General features: G+C 35.0%; 1 protein-coding gene across 3 annotated transcripts in view; it reads right to left on the bottom strand.

Annotated features, from left to right (window-relative positions):
- Positions 1-23,677, bottom strand: part of THADA (THADA armadillo repeat containing) — a 449,835-nt gene that overhangs the window by 304,292 nt on the left and 121,866 nt on the right. For all 3 annotated transcript variants that reach the window (XM_056822946.1, XM_056823050.1, XM_056823006.1), the window contains one exon: positions 12,207-12,298. In XM_056822946.1, the coding sequence (XP_056678924.1) occupies positions 12,207-12,298 (92 nt within the window). The remainder of the gene's footprint in view (positions 1-12,206; positions 12,299-23,677) is intronic.

Here is a 23,677-nt window from a genome sequence, read left to right as displayed (position 1 = left end):
ATGATGATGATAATAGCTAGTATTTTAAAGTTTTAAGCATATGCTTTAAGGTTTCAAAAGCACTTTCCCTAATTTATTTCATTTGATCTCTCCATACAGCACTGCACTAAAATCAACTTCTGCTCACATAAATTGTAAGCTGAAGAAATAGTCAAACAGAGAGAAAATATTTACTTATCCTTCAAGATTCAGAAAGATGATGAATACATTGCCCAAATTCCAGAGAACTTGCTCAGATTACAGTGACAATGTACTTTGATATAGGAGGTAATAGCCTGAGGGGCTTGCTCCCAGTATGAGTCAATATTTAAGAGCACAATGACTAATTCCTATTTCAAATAAATCAACATATTTCCCTTTAAGAATGTTTCAGTTGTAGGTTGGGTTTTTTTTTTTAATTTGTGGTTTCCCTATGCAATTCATAGGCCCAAGAAGGAATAAAACCCTGAAATATGAACATTTTCAGTAGGCCAAAGGGTTACTAGAGACCGAATTCCAACTTTCTAAGAATTCTTCAATGAACATCTCATAATTTATTGGAAAAATAGAGACCAGTCATTTCTTCCCTTCTTTTTAATTGCAAAGTCCTTAGCTATCATCCTCTATTCTCTCCTCTTCTACTTATCTCTGACAATAAGCTGACCTTTCTAGCTATGGGAAAGCCTTCTACATTTGCTCTAGATCTCAGTCCCACTGATTTTCTGAAATATATTGGTCCCATAATCCTCTCCCTTTCTTTCTAATTTTCAATTTCTTCCTATCTACTAGCCTTTACCACTCTTCTGCCTTGGATCCCATACTTATTATTGATTCTAAGATAGAAGGTAAACGTTTTCATTAAAAAAAGAGAAAAGAAAGAAATCATTAATAATTTTGGAGAGAAGAGTTTCAGGGAAGTGATGAGGTTGGCAGCCAGGTTGCAAGGGACTGAGAAGTAATTGAGAGGAGATGAAGCAGAAAGACATAATAAATAGAGGATGATAATTAGAGGAAATGGGAGGGTATAATGAAGTTTTTTTTAAGGATTGTGGAGATTTCTGAATGTTTAAAGGAAGCTTCTCTATCCATTCCTGAGCACACTCTCTACTGCACCACCTACCTGCCTTTCAAACTCAATAAGTTTGAAACAAAAACAATTTCCTTTTCCCCAAAATCAAATCCCTTCTAAATTTTTCTATTTCGGTCCAGCACATCATCATCCTTCCAGTCACTAAAGTCTGAAATATTGTTTTAGCTACAACTCCTCCCTCTCTCTCTCCCCAAATCCAATCACTTACCAAAGTTGCTATTTCTAAGTCCACAACACTCCTTCTCTCCAACCACTCCTTCTCTCTACTCAAAAAGCTACCACGGTCACTCAGGTCCACGTCATGTCTTACACAGACCACTACGATGTTCTCTGGTTGTTCCTCCTGTACCCAATCTCTCCCCACTTCAACCCACCTTCCACAGAGGTCCTAATATGATTTTCCTTGAGTGCAGCGCTGATGCCAATTCTCCCCTATCCAGCCTCAGTAGCTCCCCATGACCTACTGGGTAAAATAAAAGAATCTCTGTCTGGTCCTTACAGCCTCTCCAGCCTTCGCTCTCCAGTGAGAGAACATCTATTTCTTATATGAGCTTGATGTCCATGCCTTTTAGCTCACAGGCCCCCATTCATTTCATGGTCACCTCCCCCTCTTCGAATCCTGTACTTCAGGACTTAGCTCAAATTTAACCCTCCAGATGAAGTCTTTTTTGATACCCCCAATTGTTAGTGCTATCGTTACCTAACCCACCTTGCATTTATTTCCAATTCATTCCACACATACTTCTAAATGTATTGACATGTTTGACGGTTAGGTGGTACGGTAGAAAAAATGCTGAACTTGGAGTAAGAGAATGTTGGAGCTTAAGTACCAATTCAGACACTTTATGTACTATCTCAGATAGATTCCTCATCTATAAAATAGGAATAATAATAACACCTACCTCATTGGGTTTTCATGAGGCTCAAATAAAATAATATATATGAAGTATTTTGCTAATCTTAAAGCATTCAATTATCAAGGTTATTATTATTATTATTATTATCTCTCAATAGAATATAAATTCCTTTACAGTGAATTATTTTATTTTTATCTTTATATATCCAGATTCGACCACAATGCTATTCGACCACATAGTAGGTGCTTAATAAACACTTGTTGATTACTTGATTGACTGACTGATAAAATAGTACCAGGTGCCTGATGCCACTTACACGATTCATTGTCTAGCAACAAGAGTGACATCCATTAGCATGGACACGAAATGCAAGGAGAGTGCTACTAAATTTTACTGACACTGGAGTTGTTAACTCATTTCTAAACTATCTGAATCAAAATTAGCTATTATTTTTTTCTGGCAGACTCAGTCTATAAATCATTAGTTAAGTTACTCACTGCCACTCATCCTGTTGGGAATGAGCAGGCAAAAGCATCCTCTGCCATTATACTTGGAAGTGGCATAAATAACATTACCAATGACATTGAGGACCACAAAGGAAAGTCACCTAGCTCCATGGCAATAGTGAGGGATAATGGATTGTTCAAGTGCCGTACCTACCGATAGTCATAAAATATTAAAAGTACAGGAAGTCCTCGAAAAACCTGGGTGGTTCCTCAGTGGAAGTTATATGCAAAAACATGGACAATAAAGGTGCAAATGAGAAAGCATAGTTGGCTGTGAGCTCAGATAGTGGAAGGAGAATGTACATTAATGGGATTCGGATCAGGGGTCAACTTACAGATTCATCCAAGTATTATGGGACTGCAAATGGGCAAGCTTCCTTCCTTGCTAAAGCAGTCATAAAATTCAAGGAAGGATATTACATGTCACTTTCACCTACCTGAGTCTCAGTTTGTTCTTGTGTAAAAATGAAGTAAATGGACTAATCATAGCTCTAAAATTCTTAGATCTGAGAGATAGAAATTCATGATCTGCCCCAAATTGGACTTCACTTAAAGGAAATCAGATTGGAAACCATAAGAATTCTCATGCATATTGAAAATACAACTCTAAGACCACAAGATGGTATTTTGACATCAGATTATTCACCAGTTAAAGAGGGTTAAGTAGAAACAGGTATGTTTTTGGATAGCAATTTGGAATTATGCAAAGAAAGCAACTTTAGTTACTATACTGTGTATATAGTCTTTGACCCAGAGATTCCACTGCTAGACATAAACACTGACAAAAAGAAAGGCCTGACACATACCAAAATATTCAGAGTATCGCTTCTAGTGGTAACAAAGAATTAAAAACAAAAGTAGGTGCTTACCAATTGGGGAATGGCTAAAAAATCTGTAGCATGGGAATAAAATGAAATATTACTATGTTCTAAAAAAATGAGAACCACATAAAGAAACAGGGATGTGCCTATATTAACTGATGCAGAGTGAAACAAATCAGTAAATAACATATGTATGATGAACAATGGAAATGGAATATTGCAAAATTATAAGAGCTAAACTTGGACTCAAAGAAGATACCTTTTCCAGTTTCTTTGAAGAGGCAGGGGACCATGAGTATGGAACACTAAATAATATTAAACTTTTTAAAAATAATGCTTAGTTCTCCTGAAATTTTTTTGTTCTCTCTCTTTTTAAACATTTTTTATTATAAAGGAACACTAAATAATATTACTTTTTTCAAATAATGGTTAGTTCTCCTGAACTTTTTTTTGTTTTTTCTCTTTTTAAACATTTTTTTTTGTTATAAAGGATGATTCCCTGGGAGTTGGCTAGTGACAGAGCAGGAAATACAGATGATGGAAAAATATAAGATTTTGATTAAAATTATTTTTTCAATAGGGTTCATCTCTGAATGGATATATTTCGGTCCTATATTAACCAATATTTAAATACAGTAAATCAACAAGTCATTCTTAGTGCTAAACAATGAGCCACATAAGTGACTTCAGAGCATTGGCTAATTAATCAATCAATCAACCAGTAAGTTTTTATTTAAGTTGCATGAATTTCTTCATGTAAGAACTTTTTAATTTCATGTAACAGAAATTAAATGATGTATTTTATAGTTTGTGATTGCCTCTACCCCCAGTTTGGTTAAGAATTCTCCCCCTTCCCATAGCTTTGAAAAGTACTTGGTCTGGTTCTCTTCTAATTTTTTTCAATGATGTGATTTTTAATAATCAGATTACATACCACTCTTGAATTTATTGTGGTACATGTTCAATCAATTAATCAGGAAGCATTTATTAAGCGATTGCTATGTTCTAGGCACAGTGCTAAGCACTGGAAATATAAAGGAAAACAATACAACAGGGTTCCTGCCCTCAAGGGACTCCCATACTAAAGAAAGAGACATGAAAAGACAACTATGCTTTAAGATATTGGCCTAAACCTAACTTCTGTTAAAGCACATTCCAGTTTCCCCAGCAACTAATGATTTCTTCCCAAAGGAACTAATGTTCTTGGGTGTACTGAACATTGGATCTCTTTCTTCCAGGAAGCCTTCCCACTTATTCAAGGTAGTGACCTCATTCTTTCTCTTCTCCAATCCCTAAAACACTTTCTGCTCATACCAAGGAAATTTAGTACTTTACTGAAAACTTGTCTGGCATCATTCTCATCAACTCATCAACATGGACACCTCTTTTATTCTCTTATCTATATGATACATGTCTTCTTTCACAAGATGAGTATCAGATTACTTGCTGTCACAGAGAGCAGAGAAGAGGGAGGAAGCAAGAGAATTTGAATTGCGAAATGACTAAAAACATTAAAAATTGTCTCTACCAGTAACTGGGAAGGAAAAAAAATACAATAAAATATTTTTGGGGAAAAAAAGAAATAAAATGGAATTCCCTTCTATGTCACACCCAACAAGTGATCATCTGATTGCTAAAAAATCTCTAGTGAGGGGAAAACTACTGAGGCAGCCCATTCGAATTTGTGATAGTTCTAATGTCCAAACTAAGAACAAATCTATACATGTAGGCAGGATGACAGAACATTATGATTATAGATGGAAATCTCTCTTTCACTGGGTAGCCCTTCAAATATTTGAAGATAGCTAGAATGTTTCTTCCCAAATCTTCCCTTCTCCAGACTAAATATATCCATTTATTTCAACATAGCCTCATCTATTTCAACTCTTTTCATAAATGTTATGGTTAAAATTCTCTGGAGACCATATCTTAATTTATATTGATTTATTAAACAATACAAAGTAGGCCAGAGACAGAGAAGGAACCGGCCACGTTTGGCCAGCGGCTTCCTTTACCATCTTCCACCCAAGAGCAGGCCAATGCATACCTATAAGAAAAGAGCCCCTACTTCTTCAGGGTACTTCTATGGACTCTTATTTATGCTCTGTCCCTTTCCCAACCCTTTTCGACCTCACTCTGGGCAAGGTGTAGTCTTCTGGACACCAGAATTCACGAGACACTTAGAATGGTTACATCTTAAGAGCCTTGTTTACAGATAAGCAAAGCGTTCGTCCTCTACTCTAATTCAGCAAGGGTGGGAGGGAGAGTCAAAAAGCACATCATAGCTTCAATCTTAAGATTAAACTTTTTTCCCTTTAAAATCCAAAGGTTGTCTTGGGGTAGCAAAAAAGGATGCAGGCTAATTTTAAACTTCCACATCAGCTATGAACTATGAGCCACTTGGCTATCCTGAATACCTTCTTCTAGACATCATCCAGCTTACCTAAAATGTGGCTCCCGAGACTGAACATAATATTTTGGACGTGATAGAACCAAGTCTCAAGTTCTAATAAAATGAGACCATCACCTTGTTGTTCCTCTTAATATCATCTATGAGAGCATTCGTTTTTTTTTTTCCTCCCATATGATCGTTGACTCATATTGAGTTAGTAGTCTACTAAAATTCCCCAAATGGTTATCAGATGAACTGCTCCTGCATAGTCACATTTTGTACTCCTGAAGTTCATATTTTTAATTCAAATGTAAGACAGTTATGCCAAATAAATTCCAACAAAGTTAAGGTGACTTGTAGGTTCATTTTATCTTTGTTTAATTAAACAGTCACATTATAACCATCAATCATTTTACCTAAAACCCAAGTAATTTAACATGTAATAGCTTGAGAGACAAGACTGAGGGTTAAAGACTGAAATGGTTTCACTCCAACCTAGGAAGGAATGAGGAAACAGGAGGGTGAGCCAGTTGGCTATTGAGCTAAAGGACATGTTAAAAGCGTTGTACATTCTCTAACTCGGGGAGATGAACTGGTCCTGATTCTACAATGAATCAATTATTCATTGTCTCAGGTCAAGTCATTAGGAGTGCCATTAAATGGAGAAGAAAAGGAGTTGCAGAAAAGACAAATTTAGTCCAATCTTTCAAAACACACGAGTGCAGCTTTTCAGGAATCCCTGAGAAGTTATTCAAAAGGTCTTTCTCTCATTTTTCTTTGTCCTAAGTAGATAATCAGAGCAAAGCAGTGAATGACTAATGAGTACAAAAGTTCATTAGTTCAAAACTGCACCATTTTCTTAGGGGGAAAAAAAACAGAGAGAGCAACTCTTCCTTCATATACAGAGAAAATGCCATTGATCCTGTCATTAAGAAATCCACTTTATTATTTTTCTAGAAATGATACTGGAGCAATCAATGACTCTTAAGACTGAGAGAGGATTTAGAGATTATTTAGTCTAAGTTCTTCAATTTTCTGTTGTGATTGTTCAGTTGTTCAGTTTTGTCCAGCTGTTTCTGACCTCATGGACCCCCAGGATCTTCTACTGAAGTCTGGCCAATCTCATGTTGACTGTTTCCATGATGCTGTCTATCTCATCCTCTGTTGTCCCCTTTTCCTTTTGCCTTCAATCTTTCCCAACATTAGGGTCTTTCCCAATGAATCTTCTCATTTTGTGGCATAAGATCGAGATTATGAAAAGAAGACCCAAAAAGAGCCCATGTGATTTGACCACAGTCATGCAACTAATAAGCAGTAGGGCTACAACTAGAAACCAGATCACCCAATCTCTAAACTGATGTCCTGGTTTTACAGACCACTTTTTAGCATTTTTTTCAAAGCATTTTGATGACCTTGTTATCTCATTTAATCCATATTATCTCATTTATTTATTGATCTGTGACTCATCAGGGCAGGCATTAATTACTCTTTTCATTTACTTGGGGAAGAGTTTAGAAAAACTAAATGATGAACTAAAAATCATTCAGTTTGTCAGGGATAGACTCCAGAGGTCTGTATTCCAAAGCCATGTACTTCCCACTAAATGGATTATTCACATTGATGCCCAACATGCATTCTATGTTCCAGTCCAACTAGCCTGCATACTATACTGTTTTCTCAACGTGGCCAGCTCTGAGCGTTTGGGACTGGCCTACAGTGAATTTCTTTCTCACCTTGAATAATTTCTAGCTTTACTCAAGGCTCAGCTCCTAGATCACCTCTTAGAGAATCCTTCTTTGATCCTTTCAGTTGTGAAATCTCTCTCCTTCCTTAACGGCTACATATTATATCACCCCCTAAAAAACAAAAGCTCCCTAAGGACAGGGAATGTCCCCTTTCCTTGTTTTTTGCCTTAATATCTCCTAAGACACAACACATGCTTAATAAATACTTGTTAGATTGAAGAGGGATCTTGGCCAGTCCTTCATAAGATAAGAACAAGCCTTTATGGCCAGATCAACCTTTATCCACGAAAAGAAAGCAAAGTTAATTGGCTTGTAAAAGAATCAAGCTCCTGACCCAGTCCTTGTCAGTACCAGGTTCTAACCACACACACACACACACACACACACACACACATATTCATCAGACATAATTATTACATCTTAAGTACTCATTGGTTTTGAGCATTGTACACACAGATTTCCCTGTCCTAAGGGATCTAACACCCCAGAGGTCAGATAATAGACATATAAATATTTTAGCTAAAAGCAATCATAAAAAACAAGCTTCAAGAATAAAAAGAATAGCTAAAAATAATTACAGATTTAAGGCTATGATGGTTTTGGCAGAGCAAGATGAGTAAGTCCTGCCAAGTCCTATGAGTTTCAAAAGTTAGGCATTCCCAGAACAGAAGAGTTGCACATATGATCTGTACCAATCTTCTAACTATTAAAATGAAGGCTTTCCAAGGAATGTTCTTCCCATTAAAAAAATAAAATAAAAGCTCTCCAATCGATTCCTTTTACTTGGCTATTTTTTAATAGACTATAATAAATATTTTGTTTCCCTTCCTGCTAGAAAGGTTACATCATTTGCTGCTTTGCATAGCCAAAAAAGATACCCAAAGAGATTACAATGACCTTGGAATTACCATTAGTACACATTTGGCAATGGGCACAGTGCCCTCTCATCTGTGTTTCCCCTTCTCCCCTTCATCTCTCCTACTCATATTCAAAGAAATAGCCTAAACAGAATGAATTATAAAATTTTCTCCTAGATAAAGGAGTCATTTTGTAGAGATACAAAAATCCCTTCCCAGAACCCAAAGGAAAAAAAAAAAGCAGTTAAACACTTTCAGGCTGAATTTTTACCATCATCTTTACTTATTTGATCTCACTTATCTCTGCCTCAATGTCTACTATATAAGTCAGCCTCATCATATGACTGAACTATTTTCAACTCAAACTTACCTTGGAATCATTCATCCAATAAACAATGCTAAAAACTCAGAAATAAAGGCAAGTTTTGAGATCACTTTAAGGCAGTTTCCTTAACTAAGTTAACAAGAAAGAAAATGGTATCAGTACTGCTAAGAGTCTACTTCATATCATTATCTAAAACAACTCAGAGTGAGGAATTAACTTTTTTTGTTTATTAATATCAACATTCTGAGTACATCCTACTGGATGCTGCTCCTGGCCAGCTGGCATCCTTCAATAATAATAGCAAGTATTTATACAGCAAAAACACTTAACATATACCTTACTTGAATCTCACAAAAAAAAAAACTGTGAGGTAGGTGCTAATCTTCTGCCCATTTTAAAGATGAAAAAATTGAAGCTGAAAGCTATTTCAGTATCCAAAGAGTGAAGAAATATAATTTTAGAGGATAATAATGCAAAATTGTGGCAGTGAAATTTCATTTTAACATCACTAATTCCAAAAATTATTTCTGAAATTGCACACATACCACATCATCAAAATCATTAATAAGTTATTTTTTCTTTACTATAACCAAGGAGGAATATTGTTAACAACTGACATTTTAAGGGATTCTGTTTTAGTAAAAGAAATGTGTTTTTTTTAGGGGTGGAAGAGAGGTGAACCTGGATCCCTGAGAAACTCAGGAGCCTGACTAGCTCATGATCATGTAGATTAAGAAAGCAAATTATATGAGGCCACAGTGACATCTAGTGTCTACAAGAGCTCCCTGGTCAAACTACAAAAAAAAATCCCAAGTCACACAAAAAGAACAAACTACTAAAAACTCCTTAGGAAAGAGATAGAAAATTCAGTTAAGAGGGAAAAAAATTTAACACTAGGGGCTTCTATTGCTGAGAGGACAAGATTTATTAAGTGCCTACTGTGTACTTTGCAAATATCTTGTTTGCTGATACCCTTAGTTCAATGCAGATGCCAAAAAGATTAGGTTTGTTGTGTATATGGTAGACCTTTTCATTACAGCAGTAAAAGTACTTCTGAATAGCCCCATGTTCATTTATGGAGGAAGTGATTTAAAATATCACGACTATATTTAAAGGGGATGCCCAGGAGTCTGCAGCTTCTGTTTACAAAACTTTGTCCTGTTTAGCTCTAAGTATGATCCCTTCCTTACTTGACCCCTGTTGCATCCCTGAGGCAGCCTGGTGAAGCCTATGGACCACTCCTCAGAATCATGCTTTTAAATGCACAAAATAAAGCATGTAGGATTAGAATGAGAATCAGCTCTGTTGAAATCTGGTTTTCAAAGTTTTCATCAAATTTTCATTTGATAATATATGTCATAATTTTACCCAAAATTTTAAAACAAGCACACAGATTCCAGATAAAGAACCCATCCCCTACAGCATCTGCTTTCTTGAGTTCATGCTCTTGTCTCCTATGCCTGTCCCAACCTTCCAACATCACTGGTTCCATCACCATACTGCCATTCACCTCATACGCCATCTTTAAAATGCTGGTGTTATTGGTGAATCTTCTGCCCTATTCATCTCTCTCCTCTAATCACTTACCAAGTTCTCTGCACTCTATCTACACAGTATCTGGCCCACCTGAGGACCCCTCTTATTTGCTATTGCTCTCATCCTTCACTAGTGTTGGATCACTAAAGTAGCTTCCTAGTTCTACCCAATTCCTCCTCCTCTTCCTCCTCCTTCTCCTCTTCCAGTCAAACCTGATGCTGGAAGAAGATTAAGAACAGAATCAATCCTGTCACTCTTCTGCTCAAAAACTTTTGGGGTCTCCCTATTGTGGATCAATCAAGTTTTAATTCTTTACTGGCATTCCAGACACTCCACAATCTGGACTCACTAAGCTATCACAATCTACTTCCCACCTCAAGTCTTTCTTCTCTCCAGGTCTTCATGGCATTGTTCTCTTTTGCTTGTCCTCCTAGCTAGCTGACTTCCTCAGGTTCTCTTGCTGAATCTTCCTCCAAGATATTCCCATTAAACTGGGGGTGTTCCCTAAGGCTCTGTCCTGTCTCTTAGCCCTCAAAAGGAGTTGGCTTGGGGATCTTATCAGCTCCCCTGGATTCTGTGCTCACTCCTATCCATAGGATGCTCAGACTTTTTTGTCTTTCTCCTGACCTCCAGTCTCACAAGTCTAACTGAACATCTGAAAAGGGATACCCTGAAAACAATTTAATCCCAGCATGTCCAAAACTGAACTCATTACCTTTTCTCCTAAATTCTCCCTTCATTTTAATGTCTCTATTACTGTCAGGGAAAACATAATCCTCCCAGTCTCTCAGGCTTGCAACATAGCTGTCATCCTCAACTCAGTACCCTTTCTTACCCCCATGTCCAATCAGATGCCAAGTCCTAGCACTTTTGGAACATCTCTCAGATACACACCCTGGTGGCGGTGCTTCTCACCTCCCACCGAGACTTCTGCTGGTTGGTCTTCCTGCCTCAAGTCTCTTCCCCCTTCCAGTTGGCCCTCTATATACTCTAATGACTCCCTATTTACTTCCAGGATCAAAATCAGAATCCCTTTTTTGGCCTTTAAAGCCCTTCCTAGCTCGACTCCTTTCTACTCCCTCGGCTCCCCTTTGCATCTATTACAGTCCAGTGACGATGAAATTCCTAGTTAGTCTTTGTACAAAATGCTCCATTTCCCAATCCCAGGATTTTTCATTGGCTGCCTCCCATGCCTACAATTCTCTCCCTTTTCACCTCCACCTCCTGACCTACCTGGCTTCCTTCATGTCTCAGCAAAAATCCTACTTTCTATAAGAAGGCCATCTAGGTCTTCCTTAATGCCTTACCTCTGAGATGATCTCTACTTTTTCCATCTAGAGCTAGTTTGTACATGTTGTTTCCTGCATTACATTATGAGCTCCTTTTCCCTTAATATTATTTTTTTTGTATCTACAGTTCTAGAGCCTCCATGGTGACTGGCACATAGTAGGGGTTTGGAAAAGGCTTATGTCTATATCAAAATCCTCTATTCCACCAACCGAGCCCACATTTTGTACCTGAACACTCCACCAATTTACTGTCTCTGGGTTTTTGTTGTTCTTGTTTTTTAAGCCTGGAATATCCTTTTTTTTCTCTTACTATTTTGAATCACTACTCATCTTTTGGGTCCAAATTAAAAGCTATCTTTTTCAGGCAATTTTCCCAGACTCACAGTCAGGAAAAACCTTTCTTCCTTTAGATATCACAAAACACTACATTTTTACCCCTCAATGAATTTACCATGGACTGAAGTACTGTAATCTGTTTATATATCTTATTTCCTTCCTAAGGCTGTACATTCCAAATAGGCAGGGATCTTGCTTTATCTAAATTTTGTATCTTGTCCAGTGCCTAGCAATGCCCTGTGCATAGTAGGTGCTTAAAATCTTTGCTGAACTACTAAAAAAAAAGTCTATTTGTTATTATAGTAGATATTTTCAACCCAAAGGTCTAGACTTCATAGTATGTCTTCAATTACTATATATATTTATAACATTATGTTCCGAATGAATCCACAAAAGTAAGCAAAATTCTAAAAATTATTTTTGGCCAGGGCAATGTTTTGTAAAAAGTAAAGTTAGCAACAGATGGAGCTTACCTATTTTTTTTGGAATGTTCATCCTTTCCCCTTTTAACTCCAAAAATTCTTGTGATCAGAGAACTAAATAGAAGTGTGGATGAATTTCTCACCTAATGCAAAAATAAACATATAATAAGGGTTAAGAAATGTCCATGGCACTAGGATTCAGAATATTCATAACAGGACATCCTAAAACACTGGTTTACATTTTCAATCAAGATATTACTCTAACTTGCCAATTCTGTGGTCAAGAAACTGTTTTTTGTATTTATAGAATAAGGCAGTTTTCTAAAAATTTCATAGTGGTAACTGCCCCAGTGACTTCCTCTGAGACCTACAATGTCATCATGGTATACAATGCAGAGTTCTCTTTTACCTCTAATAATACCATTCTAACTACTTGCATTGTTTCTTTCTCCTCTATCCTCAACTAATGTGTACAGAGAAGAAAACTTTTTCTCCTCTATTTTTCATTTTGTGAATTTTAAACTTCAGTTTACACTTCAGCTCTGTTCTTTTAATTTCTATAATTACCTAACCCTTAGGAAAATGTTTGCAAGATCCATTCAGTCTTAAAGAATTAACAATTTTGCCACACCCAACAAAAAGTTTTGCAATGAACATTCAAAATGTATATTTATGTTTAGCAAAATGCTGGTGACACATGTGTGATTTTTAATCCTGGTCTTGTTGATGAGGCAATTGGTTTAACAGGAATGTAAGATGTCAAGGAATGTCAACTAATTTACATAAAAGACACATTAAGTAAATTGTAATATAGCACAGGGACCCGTTTAAAAACTCCTGCAGCATAACTTTGGTTCTTCCCACAGATGTCCTGAAGGGATGATGATGACTTGGATTTTCTCTGTACCCTTAGCCAACTTCTCATCAGAACAGAATATTCAAATACAGTAAGTCAATCCACAAATATTAACTGAGTAGCCACTAGTGATTAAGCACTTTGAAGGACATAAAGGAATATAAGAAATAATCCCTGTCCTTAAAAACCTTGCAGTTTCAATAAGATATAACCATATGATATATTAAATAATACTTAAATACAACAATACATTTGATTTTATGAAACAGGAAAGGGGCAATTGCCAAATCAATGATAAAAACAAAAACTACCATAAAATTCCGAGGAAGAACAGTTCCCCACAAAGTACTGTCAACTTAGTCCTTGGAGATAATGTACAATAATCCCCTCATTCTTCAAGCTGAAGAACTGAAGCTTAGAGAAGCTAGGGCACAACTAACTATCAACAGAACTGAAGTCTCTGGATTGGGGGAGGGGGGGGGTTCAAATCAGCTTTTCCTACTAACTTTTCGTCTATTTCCTCATAGAAAATGAAAAATTTGAGCTGAATTTTGGAAGTTATTTAGATATGAATATATCTAATATAATATATAATATATATAATATAATATGAATTTAGAAATGAATAGAGAAATGGGAGGTCATTCCAGGTTGGAGAAATCCATATAATCTAAGGTAAGAAGGAAAGGAGATAGTATATGGGCCAGTAAGAAAAGGACAAATGGATAAAACATCCCATTATCAGAGACTGAACAGTGGTCTATGTCATAGAGGTCTATGTCATTTAGGTTGTAACATTTGGGGGCCTATGGTGTAAGCAGTTGCCATGACTAACCCCAAGAATGCTAAGGCTGTTTCCTGTGGTTACAGGAAATAATACTGGCTGATATTTACAGAGCATTTTAAAGATTACTCAGCATTTTATATATATTAATTCATTGGATATTAACTAAAAGCTGTGTGAAGTAGATCCTGTAAGATTTAAATCGAAATCCAATAACTCCAAGTATTATATTTTATAAAGTTTATTAATAATCACTTGAAGTAGAAGGAAAATAAACTAAAAGAAATAGTTCAAACTTAATTATCTAACAAAAATAAGACCACATGAGTAAGTTCTCCTGCCTGCCCAAAGCCCACTTCCACAGCTGCAATCAAGAGAAAAGAGAGAGAGGGGTGGGGTCACACACAAACTTTATCTCCAAAACGTAAGGACGTAACATGAGAACGAAAGTCGGATGCTGGGATCTAGAATTCTGGGGAGCAGATCCTAATTACACAATTCTCTCTTATAGATTTTACAGATGAGGAAACTGAGGCACAGAACTTAAGTGGTTTGTCCTGTGATAATTTAACCCTTGTCTCTCTTGACTCCAAGTACAGCATTCTTTCCACTAGACGACACACTTCTGTAATCACCTCACAGTCCTAGCATATACCTCAGGAGGCACAGGTAAACTCCCATACTGGACCAGAAGACTTTCTTTTTTGTATTTGTATCTCTAGAATCTAGCACTGTAGTTGGCATGGAGAAGGAGCTTAAAAAATGTTGGTTGCTGTTAGATATTGATTCATTAGTCCAATAGTCAGTAAGCTATCCCTGAGTTATCTACCCTAGCATAGTCTAGAGGAAGATCCCCAGTATCTAAGCTGACCTCCTTCAGGGGGGTAGAAATAGGATGAAAAGAAACTAACTAAGGATTGTTCTTTCAGTCTGGCTATTAAGTCAGTCCGGAATCCATCTACCTTCCTGAATCTCTCCATCTTAATCACAAGAAAAGAATGAGATATTTTATCTAATGCTTCACTAAAGGTAAACTATATTTAAAGCAGGGTTTAAAAAAAGTTATGTGTATCTTCTGGGTTTTTTTTATACTATAATAGTTATAAACAAGTCCTAGGTATCATAAATTGAACATTATACCTTGTTTTACATGTAAAATTGATATCTTCATAAAAGTTTCATTTTAAATTATATCATAGAAAAAACAAATCATGTTTCAATACATAAGAGGAATTTACTAATTAAATAATTCTTCCATGAATTAAATAATCATATGACTTTCCCCTGATTTTTCTATAAGCTTAGACTTCAATTGTAGGTTTTATTAAAGAGCATATCTGTAATATTATCCAAGAGCATTAATAGGAACTATACGTCATTTCTTACAGCACAGCAATATTTCATTATATTCATATATTACAATTTGTTTTGCCACTCCCCAAAGGTTGAGCATTTAATTTGTTTCCAGTTCTTTGCTATCACAAAAATTACTCCTATAAATGTTTTGATGAATATGGGCACATTCTCCTTATCAGTGGCAAAGCAGTTCTTAGCCTCTGGTGTCATGGATTCCTTTGCCATTCTAGTAATGCCTAGAGACCCCTTCCACAGAATATTTTTTAAATGCACAAAATACAATGAATAGGATTGCAAAGGAAATTAATTGTGTGGAAATACAGTTATCAAAATATTTTGAAAAATAAGGAAAAACTTGTTAGCTCTGGGAGGAGGGAGGAAAGAGGGGAGGGAGAGATCATGAATCATGTAAACATAGAAAATATTTTAAAATAAAAATATAGGAAAAAAAAGATCATAGACTCCAAGTTAAGAATTACCCATATATGTTTCAGTTTCCTGATCTATAAAATGAGGTTAGAAGAGAGAATATCTAAGCATTCTTCTACTCTTAAATCTATCATTTTATAATCCTATGAATATAAGATGATTTAATAATCCTGTCAAAAATGATCTAAGGTGAATCTGCCATGACCTGTTGTGATTAAGCAGTGCTGCTAGCTCTCCATGATCATTACTTCCTTTTCTAGGTGTTCACTAATGTTCTTTTTAACAACTTGACAAGATGCTCAGTATCTGAATTGTCCTTTTAAAAGATCAAAATTGAGGCAAACTAGGATTAAGCTAAAAGGGAAAAATGTGGGTGTGATTTTTTTCTCTTTATAAGGAGGAGATGGAAAATGAAAATTTAATAGTTGTAACATAATTTACTTTCAATTTTTAAATGAGGGAATTATAAAACCCAAAGCTTCTAGTAACTCTCAAACCTGCCCATATGTTGGGAGTAGACATATTTCCAAAATTCAGAATTTAAAAAGAAGAAGAAAGACATCTGCATGGTAATATACAGGATTAGGGTAGCCAGGGGACCAGGGAACAGCAAGGAAATTTTAAAAAAGAGTTGTAGAAAAAAATATAGTCTGTGCCAAGGCAAGACTGGCATAGAAGAGGCACAGAGATGGTGGTAGCATTTAGGAAGAGAGTCAAAAGCAGCTCAAACTGGATCCTGATATCCTGAGAGGGAGAACACTTAATAGATGATGCATTGGGATTGAGAGGGAAGTGCCCTTATGGAGACTGCTTTTACATATTATTGCAAACATCATTCTTCCAATATGTTTCTAGTTATAACACAAAAAATTTCTTAATATACTAGGTAACACTTGAGCCAACTGGTTTTCTAAGGCCCACTCTTTAAGAACTACTGATTTTAAAAAATACACATATATGTTTATTTTTACTTTTATATATGTACACACATACACACAGCCAAAAAGAAGGCAAACAAATATTAAAGAGCCACAACAGATTATACTGAGAAGCTCCCACAATGAAGGAGATGAGAGCTTAAAATGATATTCCAAAAGGCAAGAGAAAAAGATTTACAATCAAGAATAATCTATTTAACAAAACTAAGTACAATCTTATAGAAAAAAGAAATGAATATTTAATGTAATACAGGATTTCCAGGCATTCCAGATAAAAAGATAAGAACCAAGTGGACATTTTGAAATAGAAATGCAGGCATCAAAAGAAATTCAGAAAGGTATATATGTTTTTTAACTGAAAGGTAATATGTAGGGGTGAACTGTTTACATATTAACAGGGATAAAAGGAGCATATAGGAAGCACAGTGGCTAGAGCATGAGTCCTAGAAGTGGGGGCACCAGGGCTCTAATCTGGCCTCAGACACTTAATAGCTATGTAATCCTGGGCAAATCACTTAACACCATCTACCTAGCCCTTGCTGTTCTTCTGTCTTAGAATTTATATTAAGACAGAGGTAAACGTGAAATTTAAAAAAGGATAAGAAAGAAATGTCTTCTCAGAATTCTAATATCTTTAAGGATCATGGAAAATTAATAAGTCAACAACTAGTTATTAATGCTTACTTGTGTGTTAGGAACTATGCTAAGCTCCAGAAGACAGAGTCTTGGGGATTTTGTTCTATTCTAATGGCCTAGGAAAAGGGAAGAAAGGAGGAAGGAAAAAAGGGAAATCACTATGGATGACAGATATACATAAATTAAAAGTATGTGATCATAGATGAAGGGGAAGTAAGAAAGGGCATCCTTTGAACTTTTCTTTCATCTGAACTGGATAAAGAAAGATTGAACACAATTATAGATTTCAGTAGAAAAATACATTAAACTCAAAAGAGAAATAATTGGGAAGAAGGACAAGGAGGGATATTAGAAAGGGGTCTAAGAAGGAGGGCAAGACAAGTAAGGGAATACTTATAAGCAAAACAGGCTTGAATGTCAAAAGACTATGAAGGAAAGATTAAAATTATAAGAAGAAACAAAAAGCATAGTATTAGATGCAGGGTAAGGAGAAGGAAAGATCTACAACAGAGAAGAAATAGGCTGTTTCATTTAGAAAATTATAAGTATAAGATATATTCCTTCTTTATATAGTCTAGAAATAAACAATAATGAATGTGAATGGCATGAATTCACCCATGAAAAGGAAAACAGAATAGCTTAGAAAGCAGAATCTGACAATAGGCTGCTTCAAAAAAATATCTGAAACACAAAGATTCACATAGAGTTAAAATTAGGTGCTGGAAAAAAAAATCAAATATGCTTCATCTGAACTAAAAAAAAAAAAACAGAATTAGCGATCATGATTTCAGAGATGGCTACAACAAATACAGATAAGATAAAAGGAAAAAATTTCCATCATGCTTAAATATATGATAGATCAATAGCAATACATAATATATACACACTTCCCTGAAGAGAAAAATATAATTGAATTGGATGGAGATATAGTTAAATTATAATTATAATTCAGTTTACAAAGCATCTTTACAAAATTTTATCCTGTAAATGGACACTAAAAATGTAGAAAAGCAGAAATACTAAGCATATCATTTACTGATCATAATACAATAAAATTATATTCAATAAAGCCTAACCAATATCCAGAAAACTAATTAAGTAAACAAAAACTATATGCCAGGAAGACTTTATCCTATAACCAGACTGAGCTTATACATTACAGATTATAAACTAAGCACCAGGAATATGGGGTTGGTTAAACATAAGATAACTATAAATATAATAAATGATGATAGTAATTTTATAAATAATAAAAACTACATAATCATCTCAATAGATGATAAAAAGGCTTTTGACAAAAATCCAATATTCATTTCTATTAAAAAATCTAGAAATCATAGCAATAAGTGGACTTTTCCTTCACATGATAAATTTGATAATCAATACCATTTATTTAAATCTAAGAGCAAGCATTATATGTAATGAAGAAAAGTATGGTTATTATCACCACTAATATTCCATATAGTGCTAGAAATGTTATCTATAGCAATAAGATGAGGAAAAGAATTTGAAGGGAAGAGAACAGGCAAAAAGGAAACAAAATTAATCATTTTTTCCATATGATATAATTGTATGCTTAGAAAACTCTAGAGAGTAGGTTAAAAGAAGTAATCAAAGTAATCAATAGCTTCAGCAAAGCTGAAGAATATAAAATAAATCCATGTGTATCACTGGCATTTCTATATGAAACTTACCAAGAATAGAAAGAAAGGTAAATTCCATTCAAAGTCACTATGGAAATTACAAAAAATATTAGGCATTATCTACCAAATTTTACCTAGGGACTATATGAATTTAACACAAAACATTCGGTAGAAATAAAGCTTTTGTTGTTTACTCATTTTCAGTTTTATCTGACTCTTCATGAGCCCTTTTGGGGTTTTCTTCCTTAAGATACTGGAGTGGTTTGCTATTTCCTTCTTCAGTTCATTTGCATATGAGGAAACTGAGGCAATCAGAGTTAAGTGAATTCCCCAAGGTCATATAGTAAGTGTCTGAAGCTAAATTTGAACTCACATCTTCCTTACTCCGGATCTGGTACTCTATCCACTGTGCTATCTAGTTGTCCAGAGAAATGAAGGCCAATCTGAATAATTGAGGAAACATTAATTACTTATGGGTAGATTGAGCCAATAAAACAAAAATACCAATACTACCTAAATTTATTTACTGTCTTATTAATTTTCTTATTCAGTGCTAAATCAATCAAACTTCCAAAAGAATATTTTATTGAACCAGAAAAAAATAACAACAAACATCAGATTAAAAAATGGGAAGCTCTATCAGCTACGTGATCTTGAACTATATCCAGAAGGTTACCAACTGTCCATAATCCAGCTATACTATTACTAGACCAGTATCTAGACATATACTCATAACAACCAAAGAAAGACTAAAGGATATTTACATGCAAAAGTACCTCTTCTCATAATAACCAAAAAGTGAAAAATAAGGGAGTACGTTTCTACTGGGAAATGTAAACAAATTGTGGTATAGAAATGCAATGAAATATTATTGTGGCAACTCTCAGGTTTTGGGTAGAGTTTTGGCTTTTAATCAACTATAGTTTCCAAAGGACCTGAACATAGGGGGTGTTAAGAGATACCTATTGATAATATTCCTACTTTTGGGAGATGGGCAGATTCTCCTAGAAGCCAAATAAGATATTTAAGAACAAACAGTATTTAAAGTCTGGGTCAATGACATCTTTGTAGACAGAAGGGTCTAAAAATGCAAATTCCAGATACTTATATTTTATAACCAGAAGTAGCTTAGTTCTGGAAGAAGACAGGTAATTAAATTTAAATATATAAACATATATTTAAAATATATTTTTATTTATATATGTTTTATGTATATAAACACACACTAATGCTTTATGGATAAATACTTAAAGTGATATATAAGAGATACTGATCTTGAAGGAACTACAACAGCTCTATCACCTATATAGAAATCTAGTATCTTTAACCTACATCTCCAGCCTCCAACTAGAGTTGTTAGGGGGGGATCTTGAGGGGTGTGGGGCAGGAGGAAGATACTACAGTGTTTTACAATAAGTTTTAACATTTGGAATGTACAACATACACAAACATAGACTTTAGTTTTCCAAAGCACCCATTTCTCTGATCCACCCAAGCTGACTAATGCATCCCCTCAGGGTCAAAACCCTATTTAATGGCCAACAAAGATCCTTTAAGCCTAAGTAGAAGGTAACTAGGTTCCCAGCAATTGGGGATGGGGGTGGGGAATCTATATCTGTCAAGAAACTGAATAACACCCTGAAAAAGAATAATCTGAAAATTCATCAGTAATACCAAAAAAAAAAAGAAAATCTGTCTTGAAACACTTTATTCTCTGTCAAACAATCTTTTTGAAAAAATATCGCAATTTGGTTCTAGTAAATTCTGTCATGTACTAACAAGTATCAGAAGCCATAGAAGTTAAATTTTGGAATTTTGAAAGAAAGTCATATCATCCCTGTTTTTCTTTTCATTAATTTACCCAATCTACTCTCTTAATAAGAGAAAAAAGCTGATAACTATTCTCCATTTATTAGAAAAACCTTATAGGATCTGGAGCTGAAAGAAATCTATGACACAAATTAATTCAAATTATTCAATTTAAAAATGAGGAAAGTCAGCCCTAGGAAAATGACATGACGTGTTTTGCTTGCTTCAAGTTTTCTGATCCCAAATATAGAATTCTTTCTACCAGATTATAATGTCAATTAAGTTCTGATGTTATTAGTTGAAACATTTTGGCCCTATCCAACTCTCTTCATCCCTTTTAGGGTTTTCTTGAAAGAGATAATGGAATGGTTTACTATTTCCTTCTCCAGTTTATTTTAAAGATGAGGAAATTGAGGCAAAAGTGCCTTGATAAGGGTCACACAGCTAGGAAGGGTCAGAGGTCAAATCTGAACCCAGGTCCTAGGGACTTCAGTCTTAGAATTCTAAACACTATGCTACCTAGCTCACCCCAGTCTTCCCTGTTTTCAAGTGGATTTCCCATTCCTCTGCTGAGTTAAAGAATTGTAGACCTCCATGAAGGCTTAAAGATTATGCCATACATGCCATCATTTTCCAGATGAACTCTTAAAATTCTCACCTCTCACCTCTGAACCTCTGATTTAATTTACTCTTCACTTCATCTTTTCACCCTTGTCTCTCCATTACTACTTGCTTTAGCTGATGCAATATTGGATAAATGTTCCTGGTTAAAATTTTTAAAAGGTAAATTCTGTGAACTCAGACTTTACTTCTTTGCAAAGGAAAGCTGTAAAAAACCAAGATGTTTGCAAGAGCCTTTTCTGAAATAGTCAGCAAATGCAACTTCTCCCTAATCCAGGATTATGAGCGCTCTATAAAATAAGTCTTCTTTTATACCATATAAATTATCAAACTCTTAAATGCCAACTACAAATAAAACTTTCACCTTCGTCAAAGAAGTTTTCTGCAAATAGTCAAATAAATTTAAAATGGACAAATATTTCTATGAAAGTATTTTAAATGTTAAATTTTGATGCTTTATGTACAATCATCTTAAAATGGGATTTTCCGAAACTGACTCATTCTAAAGTTATGCGTCTAAGAATTCTTTAAAGAGATTTTAATGCACAAAAAGGAAAGCATCAATCTTATCTGGCTGTCCTTTTGAACCTGGCCAGTTTATAATAAGTAGAACAAGGCCTTTGCAGCTGTGCAGTTAACTTCATGTCAGTTTGCTCAACTCAGAAGTACATTTTTTCTCTATATCCCCCACCAAAAAAAAGTCAAAAAATGTATTCAGTTTCTCAAGTTACCTAAATGGCTTCTGTAGTAATTATATTCACTTTTTTTTTACTAAAAAACAAAAAAACAAAAAAAAGCTTTTTTTAAAAAACCTCCTTGAAGTCCAGCTGGAAGTTCTCTTTTTCATTTGATTTCATAACACTTTGTTCTCCTCTTATGTACTTATGATGTTCAAATTTGGATTATGCATATTGATTATCCCAACTAGATTGTAAGCTCCTTGGAGGAAGTGGCCTTGTGTTATTATATATGGGTTTAATCCAAGAAATGTTTATTAAGTGCTAACTTCTGGGGAGACCAAGAGAAAAATAAAACATTATCAGCCCTCGAGAAGTACTAGAGGGACTAGGGGTAGGCAGCAGGGAAGGGGATATAATATGTACACAAATAAGTATAATACAAGGTAGACTGAGGAAATAAGTACTATTTGGAGGAATAATGGAAGTTTTCACAAAGCAGATGGTGCCTGAGATGAGCCATGAAAAAAAAAGGTAAGGACTGTGGCAGAAAATAATAGTGTACTGAATAATTTAAAATTTGATCTCAAATAATAAAAATGTTATATTTTATGGGGTTTGTTAAAGATCATTAGAAATCAAGGAGTAAAGAGGATACAAAATAAAAATAAAAACCATGTGCCCATGGCTGGTTAGCCATTTTCAAAGTTCCCCACCTTACCACCATCACTGCTGATGCTACATCATGCCAAAAAGGAGGAAGAGGCTCAATGCCCACTCCCTTTATCCTCTGTCTACAGGAAGTCATTGGGTTCTTGGGATATGTAGTTCTTTTTTAGGCTAATAGATTTTCAATTATACATTCCTCCCAGAGAGCTGAGGTAGATTAGTCTCTCCGATGGGTCTTGTAAACATACCAACTTTGAAATTACAATAATTTGAGGATAAGAGGAAAAGAGAACAAACTCTGTCTATAGGAAGTATGTAATGACAGGAAGTCAGTGGGCTCTCGGGATATGTAGTTCTTTTTTAGGGTAACATATTTTCAATTATACCGTTCCAAACATGGAGGATTATTTGGGCAAAATTTCCAAGACAAGATATGGAATATTAAATTGGGTCAATTGGTAATAAAGTTTGGCTGAAACATCTTTTCCATTATGGTAGCTGTGGATTAATGAAAATGAGGTTGGTAAGGGAGACAGAAGCTATATTGTAGAAGGCCTTGAATGTCATGCTAAGGAATCTATTTTATCCTTAGAAGTATAGACAGTCATTGAAGATTTTCTGTGCTTAGTACCCAGAACCTAACAAAGGAGGTACTTAATGAAATGTTTATTGAGTGAATAAAAATGAAAAAAAGGAGAAATTACATAGAACTCAGTAGTTATCAAAAGATTTGATTCATTTCTGGCATTTATCAGCTATAATGCCAGACTCCTGATGACTCATTTGCTTTCTCTGAATTTCAAACACTTCATCTGTTAAATAAAAGATATTTTGCTCAATGGAAAGGTCAGTCTAAGACTCTTATGCACTATTAACATTTACTACTTCAACACAAATAGGGTGAGTAAATGAATGCTTCACATTTTCTGATTGCACATTTACTTGATTTTTTTCTCTAATTCAAGTTATTCATATTTAGTTTTACAAGTTTACTTATTATGCAAAATAAAATATATTTTAAAAAATCTGCTGATGATTAGTACTGATCAAATGATGAACATGTATGGGCTCATGTAAGGGAAAGTTAATGTAAGGAATCTGTTA

This window comes from Monodelphis domestica, chromosome 1 (assembly GCF_027887165.1).
Source record: "Monodelphis domestica isolate mMonDom1 chromosome 1, mMonDom1.pri, whole genome shotgun sequence".
Taxonomy (NCBI): Eukaryota; Metazoa; Chordata; class Mammalia; order Didelphimorphia; family Didelphidae; genus Monodelphis; species Monodelphis domestica.
The sequence above is the reverse complement of the archived record's forward strand: the minus strand, read 5'-3'. Positions and strand labels throughout refer to the sequence as shown.